This window comes from Myxine glutinosa, chromosome 5 (assembly GCF_964187855.1).
Source record: "Myxine glutinosa chromosome 5, kmMyxGlut1.1, whole genome shotgun sequence".
In the NCBI taxonomy this organism is placed as follows: domain Eukaryota; kingdom Metazoa; phylum Chordata; class Myxini; order Myxiniformes; family Myxinidae; genus Myxine; species Myxine glutinosa.
In genome coordinates, this window is record NC_136265.1 from 194,563,241 (window position 1) to 194,585,686 (window position 22,446).

The 22,446-nt window shown below is 42.8% G+C and overlaps 1 protein-coding gene across 3 annotated transcripts in view; it reads right to left on the bottom strand.

Annotated features, from left to right (window-relative positions):
- Positions 1-1,607: 1,607 nt before the first annotated feature.
- Positions 1,608-22,446, bottom strand: part of LOC137426552 (ras-associating and dilute domain-containing protein) — a 147,185-nt gene continuing 126,346 nt past the window's right edge. For all 3 annotated transcript variants that reach the window (XM_068115173.2, XM_068115174.2, XM_068115172.2), the window contains 3 exons: positions 12,572-12,717; positions 6,329-6,468; positions 1,608-6,181 (listed from right to left, as the gene is read on the bottom strand). In XM_068115173.2, coding sequence (XP_067971274.2) covers positions 6,091-6,181; positions 6,329-6,468; positions 12,572-12,717 — 377 coding nt within the window. In that variant the 3' untranslated portion in view covers positions 1,608-6,090. The remainder of the gene's footprint in view (positions 6,182-6,328; positions 6,469-12,571; positions 12,718-22,446) is intronic.

The following is a 22,446-nucleotide window of genomic DNA, read 5'->3' on the forward strand; positions in this document are numbered from 1 at the left end:
TTGGAGACGGCGTGAAGCTGGAAGGTGTGAAAACATTTTGCTACCTCGGAGACATGCTGAATGGAGAAGGTGGATCAGACTCGGCAATGGTTGCAAGAGTTGTGCATGGGAGAAGTTTCGGGAACTGGGTGGCGTGCTGATGAGGAGGGGAGTGTCGTTGAAGCTGAAGGGAAAGGTGTTTGCTGCATGTGTGAGAAGTGTTATGATTTATGGGAGCGAGACATGGGTCATGAATGTAGAGCAGCAACGAAGGCTGGAAAGGGTGGAAATGCGAATGGTTCGGTGGATGTGCGGAGTATCGTTGAGAGAGAGAGGAAGACAAATGATGAATTGTGAAAGATGATGGGAATAGAGCCTGTGATTGATGCTGTGAAGAGAAACAGGTTGAGATGGTTTGGTCATGTGTTGAGGAAGGATGAAAGTGACTGGTTGAGAAGAGTGATGGAAATGAATGTAGAAGGAAGTAGAAGACGGGGAAGACCGAGAAAGACTTGGCTAAAAATGGTGGAAGAAGAAATGCGGGAAAGGGGGTTAACAAGGGGAGATGCAGAAAATAGGGCAAAATGGAGAAGATTGTCATGGGGACCGCAAGGCTAACCCCCACTCTAGCAGGGAAAATGGCCTTAAAATGCATGTTGTTGTTGTTGTTGATATGAAATCCTATTCAAATTTCAAGTGAATCGGATGAAAATTGAGGATTTTAGAAATTTGAAATGGTTGTTGACCTTTGGCCTCTGTTGACCTTTTGGCCCATGCTGATCTCAAAAATAGTTGTTGCTTGAATTCAGTTAGCAAATGTGAAAATCCTTTTCTAATTTGAATTCAATCGGATGAAAATTGAGGATTTTAGAGATTTGTAAAAAAGTGGTTGACCTTTGGCCTCTGTTGACCTTTTGGCCCATGCTGATCTCAAAAATAGTTGCTTGAATTCAGTTAGCAAATGTAAAAATCCTTTTCAAATTTCAAGTCAATCGGATTAAAATTGAGTATTTTAGAATTTTGAAGAAAAGTGGTTGACCTTTGGCCTATGTTGACCTTGTGACCTATGTTGACCTCAAATAGTTGGTGGTTGAACTCAGTAAGCCGATATGTAAATCCTATTCAAATTTCAAGTCAATCGGATGAAAATTGAGGATTTAAAAATTTTGAAGAAAAGTGGTCCTTTGGCCTATGTTGACCTTTTGACCTCAAAAATATACAGGATTTTGTCGGACCACGAACTCTACCATTTGGTGAAGTTTCGTGAAGATCGGTTTAAAATTGTGACCTGCAGGCGAGTATAAGTGAGCGGACAGACAAACACACACACACAAACACAAACAAACCAGAGTGATCAACATGCTTGTCAATCCCGGCTTGGACGCTGTTGCCAATTCCAATGGCAGAAAGAAGAGTGTTCTTTACCTGTAAAGGTATATCCTGTAATCATCCATTTCCACTTTTGTTCATCGATGATACGATTTTAGAGCAAGGAAGGACGGACGAGGGAAGTGTTCGCATCTTGTTAATCCAACAGCAGTATTCCTCCGGGATGACTTGAGTAGGTTTCTATTGTGTTTACCATTTCAGAGGTGACTTGGGACAACAAGATTGAAGTCACACGGGGATTCTCATTTGTTTGGTTTATTGCTCAGGCATATACAAAGGAAGCTGCCAAAACAGGAAAGGTTTACCTGGCAAAGGCACAATGGATAACTACATGGGAACGGTGGAGTAATGGCACAGTCAGGATACCAGGTGCTGAGCTCAACAGAAGTCCACGTCTGTGCATCCTGGGACCAGCAACGAGCTGGAGAGGAGAGGGGACTCAGGGAGAGCAGGTGGGGGTTTGTGGGATTCAGGGGAGAAGGGGTGGAGGGAGGTGGAGGGAGGTAGAGGGGGAAAAGACAAGAAGAGAAGGAAAGTTCCACTCTCAAACTCGATTTTGGTGGAACCTTCAAGCAATTTTCCCTCCAGGTAAAAATATCACCAACGAAGATTCCGGAAATGTAAACAATCCGTGGTTGCATAAATAACATGGAACCTTCTAGAAAAGCAAAACGAACTGGTGCTTATACTTTGATGGAATAACAACCAACGATGGGAGTCATGGCTAACACTGTGTGGTAACGAAGGTGCATCGCAAACAGAATTTTGTTGGCATACACAGAACACCATTTTGTACATCATTTTGTGATGCATGGCCTGCAGGATTGTCCAGAGGTATGAACACTCACCTCTATAAGCTGTCCAGTCTGGGTAAGAATCCCGACCCAGCTATAAACCGTCATCCCGGTGTTCCGCATGGAGCGCGAGGCCTCAACGCGTCCGCCATCCCTCGGTGATTTTAAAAAGTCCCACCACGTCTTTCGCGAGAAGTAGGCGAGTTATCACCAACATTCCGAACTAATTACAAATTCCCACCGAAAACATCTTCACTCAAACGTTAGGCCTCGCCGGCCTGTTCGTGAAAGACTTTGGCCAAAAAAAGGTTGCCGTCCGACCCCTAAAGTGGGGATAAATTGAGGCTGTTATAAAAAGTTACGGTAGTAGTGGTAGTAGTAGTAGTAGGTATCATATTTATGATTCTGATCAATAATTCTTTGTGCAAAATTCCTTTGCACAGTTTCAAAAAAAAGTTGTTTCGGAAAAGATATGAGGAAACGTCTTCTGACCTCCAGTGTCCACAACATTCATTATTTAATTTCTGTTGATATTTCCTTATTATTTAATTAGGCATTTTGCATTCAACTTGAGCAAAACTCTGACAGCATTTTCTGTATCTATATTCCTTTTTTTTTTTTATCTTGTAAAGTTTCTGGTGCGTGATTTAGGATTTTTTTTTTATCTTGTAAGGCTTCTGGTGTATGATTTATGATTTTTTTTTATCTTGTAAGGTTTCTGGTGCGTGATTTAGGATTTTTTTTATCTTGTAGGGTTTCTGGTGCATGATTTAGGATTTTTAAAAAATCTTGTAAGGCTTCTGATGCGTGATTTATGATTTTATTTATCTTGTAAGGTTTCTGGTGCATGATTTAGGATTTTTTTTTTATCTTGGAAAGTTTCTGGTGCGTGATTTAGGATTTTTAAAAAATCTAGTAAGGTTTCTGATGCGTGATTTAGGATTTTTTTTTTATCTTGTAAGGTTTCTGGTGCATGATTTATGATTTTTTTTTATCTTGTAAGGTTTCTGGTGCATGATTTATGATTTTTTTTTATCTTGTAAGGTTTCTGGTGCGTGATTTTGGATTTTTTTTATCTTGTAAGGTTTCTGGTGCGTGATTTAGGATTTTTTTTATCTTGTAAGGTTTCTGGTGCGTGATTTAGGATTTTTTTTTTTATCTTGTGAGGCTTCTGGTGTATGATTTATGATTTTTTTTATCTTGTAGGGTTTCTGATGCGTGATTTAGGATTTTTTTAAATCTTGTAAGGCTTCTGATGCGTGATTTATGATTTTTTTTTATCTTGTAAGGTTTCTGGTGCGTGATTTAGGATTTTTTTTATCTTGTAAGGTTTCTGGTGCGTGATTTAGGATTTTTTTTTTATCTTGTAAGGTTTCTGATGCGTGATTTAGGATTTTTTTTTATCTTGTAAGGTTTCTGGTGCATGATTTATGATTTTTTTTTTATCTTGGAAGGTTTCTGGTGCGTGATTTAGGATTTTTTTTTATCTTGTAAGGTTTCTGATGCGTGATTTAGGATTTTTTTTCTCTTGTAAGGTTTCTGGTGCGTGATTTATGATTTTTTAAATCTTGTAAGGTTTCTGGTGCGTGATTTATGATTTTCTTTTTATCTTGTAAGGTTTCTGGTGCGTGATTTAGGATTTTTTTTATCTTGTAAGGTTTCTGGTGCGTGATTTAGGATTTTTTTTATCTTGTAAGGTTTCTGGTGCGTGATTTAGGATTTTTTTTTTTTATCTTGTAAGGCTTCTGGTGTATGATTTATGATTTTTTTTTTATCTTGTAGGGTTTCTGATGCGTGATTTAGGATTTTTAAAAATCTTGTAAGGCTTCTGATGCGTGATTTATGATTTTTTAAAATCTTGTAAGGTTTCTGGTGCGTGATTTAGAATTTTTTTTATCTTGTAAGGTTTCTGGTGCGTGATTTAGGATTTTTTTTTATCTTGTAAGGTTTCTCGTGCGTGATTTAGGATTTTCTTTTATCTTGCAAGGTTTCTGGTGCGGGATTTATGATTTTTTTTATCTTGTAAAGTTTCTGTTGCGTGATTTAGGATATTTTTTATCTTGTAAGGTTTCTGTTGCGTGATTTAGGATTTTTTTTTATCTTGTAAGGTTTCTGGTGCGTGATTTAGGATTTTTTTTATCTTTAAGGTTTCTGGTGCATAATTTCTGATTTTTAAAAATCTTGTCGGGTTTCTGGTGCGTGATTTCGGATTTTTTTTTATCTTGTAAGGTTTCTGGTGCGTGATTTAGGATTTTTTTTATCTTGTAAGATTTCTGGAGCGTGATTTAGGATTTTTTTTTATCTTTCAGGTTTCTGGTGCGTGATTTAGGATTTTTTTTAATCTTTCAGGTTTTTGGCTAACCCCCGCTCTAGCAGGGAAAATGGCCTTTAAATATGCATGTTGTTGTTGTGTTGTTGTTTCAGGTTTCTGGTGCGTGATTTAGGATTTTTTTTTTATCTTGTAAGGTTTCTGGTGTGTGATATAGGATTTTTTTTTTATCTTGTAAGGTTTCTGGTGTGTGATATAGGATTTTTTTTTATCTTTCAGGTTTTTGGCTAACCCCCGCTCTAGCAGGGAAAATGGCCTTTAAATATGCATGTTGTTGTTGTGTTGTTGTTTCAGGTTTCTGGTGTGTGATATAGGATTTTTTTTTTATCTTGTAAGGTTTCTGGTGTGTGATATAGGATTTTTTTTTTATCTTGTAAGGTTTCTGGTGCGTGATTTCGGATTTTTAAATTATCTTGTAAGGTTTCTGGTGCATGATTTCGGATTTTTTTTTATCTTGTAAGGTTTCTGGTGCGTGATTTAGGATTTTTTTTTTATCTTGTAAGGTTTCTGGTGTGTGATATAGGATTATTTTTTTTATCTTGTAAGGTTTCTGGTGCGTGATTTCGGATTTTTAAAATTATCTTGTAAGGTTTCTGGTGCATGATTTCGGATTTTTTTAATCTTGTAAGGTTTCTGGTGCGTGATTTAGGATTTTTTTTTTATCTTGTAAGGTTTCTGGTGCGTGATTTAGGATTTATTTATCTTGTAAGGTTGCTGGTGCATGATTTAGGATTTTATTTAGCTTGTAAGGTTGCTGGTGCGTGATTTAGGATTTTATTTAGCTTGTAAGGTTGCTGGTGCGTGATTTAGGATTTTTTTTTATCTTGTAAGGTTTCTGGTGCGTGATTTAGGATTTATTTATCTTGTAAGGTTGCTGGTGCGTGATTTAGGATTTTATTTAGCTTGTAAGGTTGCTGGTGCGTGATTTAGGAATTTTTTTTATCTTGTTAGGTTTCTGGTGCGTGATTTAGGAGAATTTCATTTTAATAAAAGAAAAAAGAAAATGTTTCTCTGAATAATGAGATATTTCCATTGGAAGAAGGAAATGCTTTTGATGTAACATGTATACAGAAAAAAGTCACAAAAGTTTGCACAAACCGTTTACGGCACATCCAGGCATATTCAACAGGTACAAACTATTTAAACGTGTTTAACACACATCCAGGCATACTCAACAGGTACAAACCATTTAAACATGTTTAACGCACATACAGGCATACTCAACAGGTGCAAACCATATAAACGTGTTTAACACACATCTAGGCATACTCAACAGGTGCAAACCATATAAACGTGTTTAAGGCACATCCAACCATACTCAACAAGTGTAAGCCATTTAAGCATGTTTAACGCACATCCACGCATAATCAACAGGTGCAAAACCATTTAGACGCTCAAACGTCGAATTTTGGCACCACTCTCCGGGGGTCAGACTTTCGGCCACCGGCGATGAACCTGGCCAAGGTGAGAGCGAACCATCTGTGGTCCTGGTCTCTGCGCTTCTTTTTAAAGGAACGAGAGCTTCATCGAGCAACGAGTCGAAGATCAGATCATTCGCTATCGGTAGCCAAAGGTCAAGTCTTTAAAGGACACCGCTCCTCACAGGCGTGTACTAATTTTCATCCCAGAATCCACCTTGGCGATGAGCAGGCGGACCGTGTCACCACCGGATCGAATCAGATCCATCGCACTGCAAACATCGCGTCACACCAATGCGAAACCTCACTGTTGAGTAACGGTTTTTCAGAATGGGATCCAACCAAGGACAACAGAGTTATTCAGAAATTGCTAACACAAGCAGTTCATGGCGATGGTAAATGAGTACACTTGCACGTACCTCTGGTAACCCACCCCGGCTAAGCTGGACCCGTTGACGGCCAATATTCGATCTCCAGCAGTTAGTCGACCGCTTCGGGTGGCGGGAGTTTCAGGAACCAGTGTTTTGATGTAAATACCCGGGACTCGAAGCCGCGTGTACTGCAAGCACACACACACATAGGGTACGGTGAGCCGAACACGAAAAAGGGGGCAATGTTTCACAGGGGTTTTCCTTCAGTCAAACAAGGAGTCTTCAACACGATATGTGGTCCCAAAGAGATGCAGACCGATGTATACACCTCACTTTACAAAATGTCATGGTTTATTGGCAAAAGCAAACCCATTTTGTTGAATAACTGAAGCTGAAGCTCAGGTGGTTAAGGATTTCGATTCTCAAGGGAATTAGACTATTCCCATTGGCTTGTAGATTTTTAAAATCCACCTGGCTGTTCTTTAGTGAGGAGGTAGTCTGCACCGCCTTTCCTTCCCAGGTATGTCTTGTCTTGTCCCACCTTACTCTATTACCTGTACATTTGCTCGATAATACACAGTATTGCAATTGCCCTTCAGCATATGCATTTACCTTGTTCTTGTGATAGAAATATTCACTTATGGGGATTGTAAGGAATAGGGAAGGGCAGCGCAGCCATGAATTGTGTGACCCAGAGGGAAAGGAATAATCTTCCTCTCGTCAACTCGCATTCCTGGGGACAAGGTTTTAATGACATACTCGAACCTTCACCCCAAATAGGTCATTCTGGGGTGTGTACAGTTTCCGTGACGGCTTTGTGTCGTACAATAAGGTCAAATGAACCCTTGTGGGGTCAAACGAAACTTAGAAAATGCACAAATAATTTTAAATAAACATCCAAAAAAAAAAGAAACATGCAATTCATATAGTTTACATTTACTATTGTGTAACATCAGCTTGGTCAACCAACGGCTTGGTAATCACAACCATGTATTTACATGTTAGGTTGGCAGGACGGCCTAAAGGTGCACACACTCTGCACCTCGAAGCCGTCTAGCCTGGGTTAGAATCCCGACCCAACTATAAACTATCAGTTTGGTCTTTTCACAGTACTAAGCTCGTCACCTTAATCATAAAGCCAACACCAGGCTTATCCTCACACACACACACACACACACACACACACACACACACACACACACACACACACACACACACACAGTAATGGTGTAGAAAAGTTCATATAAAGGGGTGCCAATTTGATTCATACAGCTGCATGAAGAAGTAAATGATTTTATTTGCCAGATGTCGGGCACCCCTTTATATTAATTTTTCTAGAGCATAACTTGGTTCCTCCTAAGAACACAAGGGTAGTACAGCATGCACACGAGATTTTTTTGAATGTCCTTTATTTTCTATTGTCTGGAATTTTCCACAAGCCATTCCACACGGCCTGATCTAGGCAGGATCTTGGTGGTACCATACGCCTTCCACTTCTTAATGAATGTCTTGACTGTTCTCCCTCCCACACATCTCCCTGCTCTCAAATGTTATGTTTGTGTGCTTCCCCTTCTCTCCCCATCTTGTCTTCTGCTCCCTCTTTTTATATATTTTGTTTGTCTGGTTGATTTGTTTGTGAAATAAATGTTAGCTCTTTCACGAGCCTCGATTCAGTATACAAAAAAAAGAAGAAAAAAAAGGGATATTCAAGGCCTTTGGTATATTTTATACCCATCTCCTGATCTGTGCCTTTCCACATCTTTATCCCAGAGGTCTTTTGAAAGCTCCTTGGTGCTTATGCTTCAGTCTTTGCTGTGAAATGTACGACTCAGCAGAGGAAACCTACAGGAACAGCTGATTTTATTCTGAAATAATCAGAATCACTATAATTTAACACAGGTGGAGGCCAATGAACTTGATGTGTGGTTTTGAAGGTGATTGGTTACACCTGAGCGAATTTACAATTGCTATTATAATGTGGGTGGACACCTATCCAATGAAGATATTCTGGTTTTGTATTTTTAATTAACCTTCTGACATTTGTAGAATTTGTTTTTCACTTGGAAGTTGTGGGTTACCATGTGTAAATAAAGGTGGAAAACGTCTGATTTAATGCATTCTAATTCCAGGTTTCAGGTAACAAAAGGTGAAAATTTTAGAAAGGGGGTGTAGACTTTCTATAGGCACTGTGTGTGTGTGTGTATATATATATATATATATATATATATATATATATATATATATATATATATATTGTCATGTGCCTGCACTCTGTGGTGAATACCGCAGGGTGACACAGATGACCAAACGAGCTTTAACTCAGAAGCGTTCAATTCAATGGCGGACCTTTGTTATACGCGGGGGGACGGAGCCCGAAGAGCTTACCTTCACGGATCCCACCGGCAGTCTTCAAACCTGCAATTAATCAATTCAAGCGACACGGAATTAAAATGTACAAAAATACCGGCTTTATTGAAGAATGCCGGTAAAAAAATAAAACACAGCTAAATAAAACTATAATTCCTAAACGGGAGATCCCCACACACAGACTCAAATACGGACAAAGGGATATGTAACTGGAAAATATTTGTTGGTGTGACACTTAGCTCAAATTGGCTCTTGAATCTCGTTAGGAATCGGCAAACTCCCCCCCCCCCCCCCCCACGACCTTCACAGGAAAACCACAGGCTGCACTGCCGTGGGTGCGAACTAGGCCTCGCGCACCCTCATTTGCCCAGCCATGCTTGTCTTTGTGGTCCTTGCACGGGAAACCGCAGTTCTCAGTCCGCAGTTCCTCCTCCTCACGATCACTATGAAGATGTTCACACGACCGTTCACCACCGGATTCAGCAACCGAGAGATACAAAATCGTGGCTGCTCCCAATGAATGTCCCTCCCTCAAGAGCGCACCGTATCTGTCCCCATTCTTTAAGAATGTCCCTCGCTCCGGAGCACAAGAGAGAAAGCCACGAGGATCAGCGACAGAGGAAAAAAGAGACAAAATGTCGGGACATGACTGTTCGTGATGAATCTCCCTTGCGCAAGAGCAGAAAATGTCGGCCGAGTGTTCCTTTATAGTCAAGGCTCTGACGTCATCTCACGATGTCTCCGTGTCCGCTCCTATCAGCGAGTCCCATCTTAGCAGACTTTTTGCTAATCAATCCCGGACCAATCACTGCTCTTCAGGGCGTGGCTCCATGGCCCAGCCTGATTGAGGTGATGATGTAGCGGCTGCGGCACCAGCGGTAGTGTTCGATGCCTAGTTTCCGGTTGGGTTTTAATTAGTGTAATTAATGGGCAATTTCTTACTATTTGTGTGTGCTGCATGTCATAAGGAACAAAGGAAAAATAACAGAGGCCATTACATACAGGGGATTAATTTACCCATAATCCCTCACTAATTAACATACGCCACCCCTCTCATGGGGACAAATATACAAGCTTACCCGACATACGGTCTACACAAATTTCCTACTTATGATACATGGAGGTTTCTTCTTCTTCACGACAGTCAGAGCACACTACCTATGCAATTCTACCTGAACTAAGGTAATCAATGCCTACCCATTACAAACACAACAATACATATATATACCGTGGGACCCCGCTATTCACGGGGGATACGTTCCTGAAAAATCCGCGAATAGCAGGGCATTGTTTCAATGGAAAAAAAGGGGGGGGGGGGGGGGGATTGGTTCCCGAATCGTGAAAATCCACGAATAGCGAGGAACAAACCATGAATGGCGAGGCAATATCCGCGAATGGTGAGGCAAAATCCCCAAATGTTGAGGCAAATCCCAAGAATGTCAACGATAAACCGCGAAGGTTGATGAAAATCCCGAAAATGGCGAGACAAAACCCGTGAATGTCGGTGATAGTCCACGCGAATGCATGCTGTGGGAGACAACTAATTGCACTAATAGATACTGTGGAGTGTTTTCATTCTGTGCAGTAACTCGCAGGGATGACGTGTTGTGCAGCTGGTGGGACATCCTGCGAAGCAATGTTTACCTGTTAATGGCGGAATATCACGTAAGGCTGTTCACAATGTTAATAATGGGACATCACGTGAAGCTATTCACAGTGTTAATGACGGGATATGCTCAGGTTATGCTTATAAACATATATAAACATATTCCTATAGCCATGAATGAGCTTCCGACACCTCTCTACTGGCAGTTTGGCCCACTCTTCTTGTGCAAACTGCTCCAGTTCTCCCAGATTTGAAGGGTGCCTTCTCCCAACTGCTGTTTTCAGATCTCCCCACAGGTGTTCAATGGGATTTAGATCTGGACCGATTGCTGGCCACTTCAGAACAGTCCAGCGTTTTGTCTTGAACCATTCCTGGGTGCTTTTTAAAGTGTGTTTGGGGTCATTGTCCTGCTGCAACACCCATGACCTTCGACGGAGACCCAGCTTTCTGACACTGGGTTGAACATTGTGCTCCAAAATGCCTTGGTAATCTCCTGATTTCATGATGCCATGCACACATTCAAGGAACCCAGTGCCAGAGGCAGCACAGCAACCCCAAAACATCACTGAACCTCCTGCATGTTTGACTGTAGGGAAGGTGTTCTTTTCTTTGAAGGCTTCATTTTGTTTTCTGTAAACATAGAGATTATGTGCCAAAAAGCTCTAATTTGGTCTCATCTGTCCACAGGACATTCTCCCAGAAGGATTTTGGCTTGTTCAGGTATGTTTTGGCAAACTACAGTCGGGCTTTCTTATGTCTATCTTTCAGCAGTGGGGACCTCCTGGGTCTCCTACCACAGAACCCCCTTCATTGAGTTGACGACGGATGGTGCGAGTTGAAACTATCGTACCTTGTGTCTGAAGGTCAGCTTGAATCTGTTTGGCAGTTCATCGAGGTGATTTCTCCACCATTCGAACAATCCTTCGCTGCAATCTACAATCAATTTTTCACTTGCGGCCATGTCCAGGGAGGTTTGCTACAGTGCCATGGGCCTTAACCTTCCTGATAACATCGCGTGCGGTGGACACAGGAACATCAAGGTCTCTGGAGATGGACTTGTAGCCTTGAAATTGTCCATGCTTGGCTACAATCTTGTGTCTGACCTCCTCAGACAATTCTCTGGTTTTCTTTCTTTTCTCCATTCTCATTGCGATCCACACAGTGACACAAAACATCAGAATGACTCCTTTTCTCCATTAAAACTGCTTGAATGAGTGATTTTTATATTGCAGGCACCTGCAACTCACCACAGGTGAGTTCAATTCCAAAGTAAAGGAGAATCACCTGCTTGAAATCCAATTGTTTCTAACAACTTCTAAAAGGTGCCAATATTATTGTCCGGGCCATTTTAGGATCTTTGTGTGGAATAAGCTAAGATTTATTAATTATTTCAGCTTTTTTGGTTTTGTTCCACTGCAAACCAAAGAAATACAAATGTGGATACCAAAATATTTTTTAATTTCAACAATATTCTGGAAGAAATGGTGCATTATTTGAAAAAAGTGCGAGGGTGCCAATATTTTGGTGACAGTATGTCCTCTCCCGCCTCCTTTCTGGTCTTGCACCCTCTGCTCTTTCCGTACTTTGTCCCCCCTAGGTTTTGCAGGGCTCACACGGTCCACCAGCAACCCTCTTCTGGTGAAACGACCTAAATCCAGAACCACTGCTCACCTTCACTCTTTCATTCCTCTTTTTTCCCGCCTCTGGAACAAAGTCCCACATTCTCTTCAATCCCTCTCCTCCCTCCAGGTTTTCAAGACAGCTGTCCACCACCATCTCAGGTCGCCCCCTCCATCCTAAACCTTGATCTTTTCTACCCCTGTTAATCCTCCCCAATTTCATCTCTTTCCTAGTTTTCCTTCCCAAGAGTTTGCTCCTGTATCCATCTTGACCACCTCATTGTCCTCTCCTAAAGATTTGTTGTGAAATATAAAAATAAACATATTATTTCATTGTCTCAGGGCGGGACACATTTCCTTATGGTCCCTCGAATGCAGCATCGGTATGAGATAATGTTATGAAAATAATGTGTGTTATATTTAAACTGTTAATTTGTCATACAGTTTCACTGTTAACTCACTCAGGGAAATATACATTAAATAACAAGTTTCACAACCAGGTGGTTGTTGAATTTGCACTCCAATTAAGAAGGTGCACCTGCTCTCCTTTGACCCGTTGATACTTCCCTACGTTTCCACGGATACGGATTCCTCATGTGAACCAAGATGAAAGTGCAAACACAAATCCAACAACATAATAGTACTGTACAGTGTACACTCGGTCAGTCATGTGCCTCACGTGGTTGAACATGCACTCACCATTCCATCAATAAGTCCCATGCCGAGGCCCTTGGGTCCTTTGCTCAGCTCAACCACGAAAACCTCATCTTCGCCATTCTCCTCCTCATTCGCTTTCTTGGAATCGCAAGATGGCGGAGGCTCAGAGGTCATTGCGCAGTTGTTACCTGGGGAAACAAGCAGGTGGCACAAACATTTGCAACAAATAATTTAGCATCATCTCGAGCTACTCTGGTGCAAGCACTTTCTCACAGCTTTGCCTCTTGTGTTAGAAAGGAACCCCGACAGTGTGAATTCCAACAGTTTTGGCCAAGATGTGCGTTCAAAGAATAACACGTGGTAGCTTGGTTTCATCACAATCCACAGGGTATTTCATCACATTGCACAGTTTGAGCACTTGCTAGTTGTTGTTTCAGGCCCAGGGAGAGCAGAGCAACGATTTCTGAATGGACCAGTGGGATGTTGTTACTGGTCTTGGGTGGTTTTCTCGGCTCAGGCTCCTCCGGAGCAACAAAGCAGGCCGCTTGGCGAGACGCACGCCAGTCTTTTTACCGGAACTTGTAAGGGCAAACCTACAGAAGCTGCCGAGTTCGAACACAGAGGGTGGTTGGGTGGTTTTCTAGGCCCGTGGGTGGTTTTCTAGACCAGTGGGTGGTTTTCTAGGCCAGTGGGTGGTTTTCTAGGCCCATGAGTGGTTTTCTAGGCCCGTGGGTGGTTTTCTAGGCCCGTGGGTAGTTTTCTAGGCCCTTGGGTGGTTTTCTAGGCCCATGGGTGGTTTTCTAGGCCCGTGTGTGGTTTTCTAGGCCAGCGGGTGGTTTTGTAGGCCAGTGGGTTGTTTTCTAGGCCCGTGGGTGGTTTTCTAGGCCCGTGGGTGGTTTTCTAGGCCCGTGAGTGGTTTTCTAGGCCCGTGAGTGGTTTTCTAGGCCCGTGGGTGGTTTTCTAGGCCCGTGAGTGGTTTTCTAGGCCCGTGGGTGGTTTTCTAGGCCCGTGGGTGGTTTTATAGGCCAGTGGGTGGTTTTCTAGGCCAGTGGGTGGGTTTCTAGGCCCGTGGGTGGTTTTCTAGGCCCGTGGGTAGTTTTCTAGGCCCGTGGGTGGTTTTCTAGGCCCGTGGGTGGTTTTCTAGGCTCGTGGGTGGTTTTCGAGGCCGTGGGTGGTTTTTTCTAGGCCCGTGGGTGGTTTTCTAGGCCAGTGTGTGGTTTTCTAGGCCAGTGGGTGGTTTTCTAGGCCCGTGGGTGGTTTATAGGCCCTTGGGTGGTTTTCCAAGCCCGTGAGTGGTTTTCTAGGCCCATGGGTAGTTTTCTAGGCCCCTAGGTGGTTTTGTAGGCCCGTGGGTGGTTTTCTAGGCCCGTGGGTGGTTTTTTAGGCCACTGGGTGGTTTTCTAGGCCAGTGGGTGGTTTTGTAGGCCACTGGGTGATTTTCTAGGCCCGTGGGTGGTTTTCTAGGCCCGTCGGTGGTTTTCTAGGCCTGCGGGTGGTTTTTTTCTAGGCCTGTGGGTGGTTTTCTAGGCCCGTGTGTGGTTTTCTGGGCCAGTGGGTGATTTTCTAGGCCCGTGGGTGGTTTATAGGCCCTTGGGTGGTTTTCTAGGCCCATGGGTGGTTTTCTAGGCACAAGGGTAGTTTTCTAGGCCCTTGGGTGGTTTTGTAGGCCCGTGGGTGGTTTTCTAGGCCCGTGGGTGGCGTTCTAGGCCAGTGGGTGGCTTTCTAGGCCAGTGGGTGGCTTTCTTGTCTCGTGTTCCGCAGGCCGAACAAAGCAGGCCACTTGGCCATACGCATGCGGATCTTTTTGCCAGGATTTTAAATGGCAAACCTACACAAGCTGCTACATTCAAAAACAAAAATCTCTGCCTTTCAGAGATGTTTCACATCTTTTTGTTTTCGATTCTTTTTCCGTCATATTAGCAACTTATTGTCGTCGTTTTGCAGAAGCATTTGTTTTTGTTGCACTGTTGTTATGGAGGAGTGCTACACTTATCGACGAGATAAAGGTTTGAATTGCAATGGGTAGGAGAGCTACTCTATAGTGATTTGGGTAACTTTTTAGCAACCATGCAGGGGTGCAATTTATATGGTCTAATTTACTACATTTACCCCACGTACGCAAAGCGAAAGGCAGGGTGAAGCAATTGGTTCATATCCGTCTGTCTGTCTGATTGGTTTATGACTAATACTTCATGATCGAGGAACACGTTATTTCAATTGAATGTTATATCTTGCAAACACAAGCTGGAACATGAATAGGAAGACAAGTCTGCCGTTTTAACATATTTGGTCCTAAATTAAACGCGACCGCACATGCACAGAGATGAGCGAGATCATTTTTTTTACTCTGTCTGTCTCACTGGCAGTCAAACAAAATTGAAAATCATTCCAAACAGGAAACTTACTGTTTTTAAGGATGTTATAAATGACACAAACAACAGGCACAAAGAATTAATGTTATGTGTTAGACTGGGTGATGTAATAGACACTGGGGAAAATGGTGGTAAAAACTGGAATTAATTTATTTCTGTCTTTAACCCTTTATTTAAATTGAATTATAAACTTCAACACTGTAGAACACAAACAACCTTCATCAAACTTCCAAGAACCATGTTACATATCGATATATAGCATGAGATGGCGCAGAATGTGAGAGGGCACAGTATCGGAGTGAAGATGAGGCTGCCAATATGGCTATGCAAGTACGAGGCTGATTGATGTTGTGTTCTATGGTGACCAATAAAGCCTCCATCTCCGAAACTGTGACTCATACACCACACTGTACAAGAAGATGTAACGACTGCTTCAGTATCACTAAACTCCTGGATTTTTGAGACATGGGTAAAGAACTCTCCATGGGGAATAAAACCTGTTAATGATGATGTCATAGGTGCCTCCATTATGATGTCATAATTCGACAAGTACAATGCTTGATCCAATCAGTATGAATTTGTTTTCTCTCTGCAACTGTTAGCCTGATGGACCTCATCCTCATCCAAGTGCAAAACCTCATCCAATCAAGATGAAATTTCTTGAGCGTCATCTACGGATAAATTGGTGGAGAAAAAAAAGAAGATGACGTCATCAGTCACGTGGTTCGGCCGCCATATTGGTTTTAACACAAAAGCTTTAAAAACCACTAAAATCTTGCTGGTGAAGGTCTGCAATCTCTGATTGCTCTTTCTTGTTGTTGGATGTTTTATTGATATACCTGCGAAATAAATGAACGAGTGATACTTCGCAAAGCATTGTTGCAGATAATTTGATGGAGGGATAATTATGAGACAGCTGTGGAAGCTCCACTTTTCGCTATTCATTTGTTTGTGACGTTTGGTTCCAGGAATGACACGGATTGCCAGTTTTGACATTTACAAAATGTAACAGTGATGACCAGGGGTATAAAAGTTACCAATTTGTATTGCGTAAGCGAATGCCGAGACATCCACGCGTGGGTTTGGTCCATCTCGCTTGCACACAACAGCTCTACATCATCACCCAAAATCATTTAGGCCTTTGGATGGCAGGGCGACCGAACGCTTGTGACTACATTTGTAGTAATCGCTCCCTTCACTTTCTTTGCAGGCCCTGTGTTTGAAAACCCAAACAGGTAAGTATTTACCGCGTATGAACCTGCATTGGCTTTCATTCAGACCTGAAAGACAAAAGTGTCATCAATTGCAGACAGCTACAAGTGTTCAAAGTCACCATATCTGATATAATCATTTCCAGTCGTTTTGATTGAAATTAAGCCTAGAGTTGGCTTAACGGTTAAGGTGGCTGGCTTAAGATCTTAGGGTCTGAGTTTGAGCCCCTGTTGTGTCATTGAAATCAGACCAGGTGGGTTGACTCTGCCTGTCATCTTTCCAAGATTTGCAAAATGAGTGCCAACTTACTGTTAACAGGGGCACTGCATCAGCGACAGAGCTGCACTTCCAGAAAATGGAGATTAAAATGAAAACAAGACCGATAGTCTAGCGACAGTGTTGCCGGGCTTGGATCTGCAGAGTGGAGGATCTGCTGTCCCCCTTCCATATGACCAGATCATCAGCTCTGATTGGTGGACATTTATGAGGGACAGACAGACATACATACACCGGAAAGACAGACAAACACTGTTTCAGAAGGCATGGCCCTATGTGCTACACCCTAAAAATATGGCTGCCGAACCACATGACCGATGACGTCATCATTTTTTTTCTTGACCAATTTTCCCGAGATCACGCTTAAGAAATTTCATAATGATCGGATCAAGCGTTCTACTTGTTGATTAATGACATCAAAATGAAGGCACCGATGACATCATAATTAACATGTTATTCCCTGTACGGAGTACTTTACAATGACCCCCTATTCAATTTTTTCCATGGAGCGGTTTCGGAGATATAGAGGTGCAAAGTTTTTCGGTTTTTCTAAGATGGCGCCCGTACAACATGACATATGACGTCATAATTATCAAAAAAAAATTCTCCAGGATGAGGCACTCCTTTGGTGAAAATTTCGTTTCGATCGGACCAAAAGTTGCAGAGAGAACGAATTTTAAAGGGAATAAACCCGCAAAATGCCGGCAGAAGGGACATACATACATACATACACATATCAAAGGGAGGCGCAAGGCTCCCCTCCCTTTGTATAAGGGATCGTTTCTCTGTATGCAGCTTTAACATGGTGACTGAAAATTTGTTTCTCGGCTCAGTATATATATATATTGTAACGGATTTGGGAAACCGTGCACTGTGTGTAATTCATTGTAAATATACCCCCATTGTAAATAATGTAATGATTCCTGTAAATATCTCCATTCATGTAAAGATCAAAGGTCGTCCTTTAGTTAGTCCATCGCACACACATAGGCCACCATAGAACCTCTCTATAGTTATTTCTTTATTATGTGTATCAGTTAAGGCTGTGTCTCCACTAGTTGACCTTGCGCTGCACCAAATGAAATAAGATAGAGCCCCATTGCCAACTGCATTGCCTCCATTGCCAACTGCATTGCCTCCATTGCCAACTGCATTGCCTCCATTGCCAACTGCATTACCAACTGCATTCGCCGCCATTCAACATGTGCTCCAACTCGGAGAAGAAGGGCGTGGCCCCACCTCGTCATCAAGGGTGGAGCCCCCGAACGACCAACCAGAGATCAGGGGTATGGCTTGAGAGGCGTGACCAAGAATCAACGAGCAGGTTCGCGAAGATTCGAGGGTGTGGCCTATATAACCCGTTGCGCGGAGCCCCCACTGGAGTTGAGGAGTTCCGTGGCAAGCAGTTCTGCAAAGAGAGTTTGGGGGAGGTGCTTGCACAGGTGGCGGTCCTGCTGAGAGCTTCGGAGGACGTACGAGGCCTGAGAGACGCTGCCCCTGCACGTGAAGCCCTGACGCGCTGCTGCGCGCAAAACCTGCTGTGTGAACCAGATTGCGGGGGAGTCGGCGGCCGTTCGCCTCCAGCCTGTCGTTCTGCCCGGACCTGAACCTTCCTCTCCTTCCAGCCATTCGTTCCTGCCTTCATTCCCCATTCGTGTGAGTCTGCCCGTCATCTGTCCTTTGTGTTGTCCTGGGTATAGGTTAAGCCTGTATAAGTAAGAATTGCCCTGTGTATCTGCTTCTTCCTCTTCCCTGTAAATTACTTCGTTCTTCTTTTCTTCTTTGGGTTTGTGTAAATAATAATAAATATCTGTTCCTCCATTCTTTGATTTCTTCTTTCTCATCCGATCGCTTTAGAGATTTCCCAATTGAGTTCCTGTGGTGCGATTTCGGCCAATGCTTTATGAATCGGGTTTAGTCCCTTGATAAACGGCTCGAACCACGGGCTGCTAAAACCGCTTGGCAAAATACCATCTTGTCCGTGGTTTCGAGCGGAGTTACCCACCTGCCTTGTGGAGGGATTGGCGTGGGTGTACGGGAATCCCTTGACCAATCGCCTCGGCCAATCCCACCCCACAGGGGAGCGGGGTAGCTTCAGGATCAGAGACGGCCAGTGCAACTAGAAGGGGGATTAACCCCCCCCCCCCCTTGCTAAGGGGAGCGCCGTCCCCGTTTCCGTAACAATATATATGTATATATATATATATATATATATATATATATATATATATATATATATATATATATATATATATATATATATATATATATATATATATATATATATATATACACAGACTTGGCATTTAATATGGAATATTTTTTTTTGGGGGTGAACTTACTTTTCAAGATGTCTTAGAACCAAAAGTTCATTGGAATTATGTTGAAATTATTCTAGATTTTGTTAATGTGACCTTTAAAAGAAACAAAAACCACATTTGACATTTCGAAACAAATAAATTGATCCTTGAAAGTGATGTAAACTGATATCGAACTCAATTCATGGACAGTACTGTGTTAAACTTCTGTACGTTTTCCAGAAGTATCTCTTTATTTTGCATATTAGCCAAAAAATTTTTTAACAAAAACAAAAGTTAAATTACGACTGGGATTACGGACAGTAAAATTACAGTTCAGTACTTCGTGTAACCCCCACGAGCATTCAGGAGAGCACGTACACGTTGAGGCATGCTGTTCACGAGATTTGCCAAGGTTTGGACAGGAATCGCTTGCCATGCAGTGACAATAGCCTGCTGCAATTCACGCACAGAGGTCGGCTGCTGGTCCAAGTGGTCGATTTGACGCGTTAATTCTGCCCACAAGTTCTCTATCGGATTCATATCCGGGGACATGGCAGGCCACTCCATATGCTCTACACCATGGTCAGCAAGAAAGTGTTGGATCATGCGAGCACGATGAGGCCGTGCATTGTCATCTTGGAAGACAATGTTTCCTCGAAAGGCTGCACGAGCAAATGGAAGCAATGTTTCTTCCAGAATGGCCCTGTACTTGAACTGGTTCAGGTTTCAATTCAGAACAACCAGGTCAGTTTTGCCCCCTGCATGAAAAGCAGCCCAAACGGTCACCCCACCACCTCCAGCTTGGACTCTTGGCACTATACAATCTTTGTTGTAGGCTGCATGCACTTGTCTGCGCACTCGGACGCGGCCATCTTGACGATAGACCAGAAATCTAGACTCGTCACTGAAGATCACGTGATTCCAGTGTCCTGGCTGCCATTGACGGTGCTCTCTGGCTCACTGCAATCGGCGCTGGCGGTGTTGTCTGGTCAGGCGTGGCTTTCTCAGGGGAAGCCTGGCACGATAGCCTGCTTGAACCAGTCGTTGGTTGACTAGCCTTCTGGATACAGGCACATTTGTCAGTTGCTGCCACTCAGCCCTAAGCCGATTAGCTGAATTGGTACGGCCATTGCGGACTAACCGGTGCAGCTGGCGATCATCCCTCCTTGTGGTTCTGCGGGGACGTCCTGGCCTCGGTATTGGAGTAGGGACACCCCTCTGAGCATTTCGTTTCAGGATCTTTGACACCTGACCTTGAGTGATGTCATACTGTCGAGCAATAGCACGCTGTTTCATGCCGTAATTTCGTAAAGCCACCACTCCATGACAAACAGCATTGTCGAGTTGACGGACCATCTCCAGAGGAAGTGGCAATAACTTTTAGAGACGTGCAGCAGTTGTTTTCCACTAATAAAGAACGCAACAACCCTTGTATACCCGACTGTGAAGCCAATCATTAAATGCACCTGTCCGTACATTTTGGCACGCCACCTGTGATATAATCTTGTTGTTGACTTCTTGCTGCGACAGACAATCAGTGACATGGTTCTTTTAACAAATAAATCACCAAAGTGTAAAAGAAACTCACCAGATTGATATACTGAGTTAAGAAAGTAAACCCAAGTCAAGAAAAAAAAATTTCCATATTAAATGCCAAGTTTGTATATACTAGGGCATTGCCCGTACGTGGGTGCCCGTTCCGTGGCCAAAAAAAAAAAAAAACGCTACCCGTACGCTCTACCCCGCCCGTACGCCCGTAAACAAAAAAAGCAACGCTCTTCGCTTCCGCCCTTCGCTCTGACTGAATTGGGAGAAATAATGCGCATAAGAAATCGAATTACGTACCGTAATGGCGGTCAGCTCGTAACGCGCTCAGCTCCGCTCGTCTCACATCGGCCACGCCTACGCAACAGAGCGTTCTGTGATTGGCTGCCGGAAGATAAGTCGTCACTGTCCGGAAGTTCGCAAATCGCAGTTAGGATGAATCGTTTTAATTTAATCGCAGTTTGAATTCGTTTTAAAACATAGTTTAACGGCAACATAGTTTTCCAACGTGAAATAAATGAATACGCTGTCAAATGTGCCGTCCGAGGCAGAGTCTGATCGCCACGTTCGGCACACGTGATAGCTCGCTGCTCTCTGATTGGTTGAAGCGTTTTTTGGACATAGCTCGGTAAGTAATTGTCCGATTAATATGAAACCTTGAAAAGGCACATCCTCGGGTCCCCAGCAATATACCTGGCAAGTTTCAAGTATATCGGACCCGTGGTTGTCGAGAAACAGCGGTCACAGACACACAGACACACAGACACACAGACACACAGACACACAGACACACAGACACACAGACACACAGAGATTGCTGGAATTATAGATAGATATCTACATATATATATCTACATATATATATATATATATATATATATATATATATATATACTGTATATATATATATATATATACAGTGGAACCTTGACTTACGAGTGCCCCAACTTACGAGTTTTTCGAGATACGAGCCGTCGCTCCGGCAGTTTATTGCTTTGAGATGCGAGCCGAGATCCGAGTTACGAGCTTTCGCCACCCGGTCACGTGGTTATCTTGCCATTCAAGTACAGTCCGTATCTCTGTCGTATAGCGATGCATTTTAGTTTTCGCATGTTGGTTATTTCGAGTTTACGCCGCCAGGTAGGTTCTGGTCACGTGGTTATCTTGCCGTTCAAGTACAGTACGTATCTCTGTCGTATAGCGATGCATTTTAGTTTTCGCATGTTGGTTATTTCGAGTTTACGCCGCCAGGTAGGTTCTGGTCACGTGGTTATCTTGCCGTTCAAGTACAGTACGTATCTCTGTCGTATAGCGATGCATTTTAGTTTTCGCATTTTGGTTATTTCGGAAAATTTCATGTTCATGTCGAACATTTCATGTTCATGTTCATGTTTTCATGTTCATGCCATGCCAGGCCACAACTTGTTCAGAGTGCCGGCGATAGCTCGCCTTCTCTTTGTGGAAAACACGGTGAGATCCTTAACATCCAACAACTAATGGGACGCAAACGGGGCGCCCAGTTTAGCGGTACACACATTGATGAATCACCCTGCCTGTGATTCACCCATGACAGGTTATAGCTGGGTCGGGATTCAAACCCAGGCTGGACAGTTTAGACTTTAGAGTCAAGTGTGCGTACCTCCAGTCCAGGCCATCCTGCCAACTTGTATGCTGCATACAGGTGAAATATAAAGCGCGAGATATTTTTATATATACTGTATATTTAAAAAAAAATTGGTGTGGTTTTTGGCGGGCTGGAACGGATTAATAGCATTTCAATGGGGAAATTTGATTTGAGATACGAGCAATTTGAGTTACGAGCTCAGTCACGGAACGAATTAAACTCGTAAGTCAAGGTTCCACTGTATATGTATATATATATATATATATATATATATATATATATATATATATATATATATATATATATATCCAAATATATCTTCAGTTCTCCAGCTTTCAATAAGCGTACGTAATGACGTCACTGCCATGTACATACGCTCTGCCTGTCAAGCTCTCAAGAGAACCCTCCGACAGAGCAGAATTTTGATCTTAGTTCAGATACTGTCATAAGTGTATGTAAAACTCACAGTTACCGACCTGGTTTCACCCTTTTGGGGCTCATCAGGGCAACGCAGTGAGTCCTGCATACACTTTTGACTCTGAAAATCTTTCGATTATATACCAGTTACTATGCGATTACCTACCATCA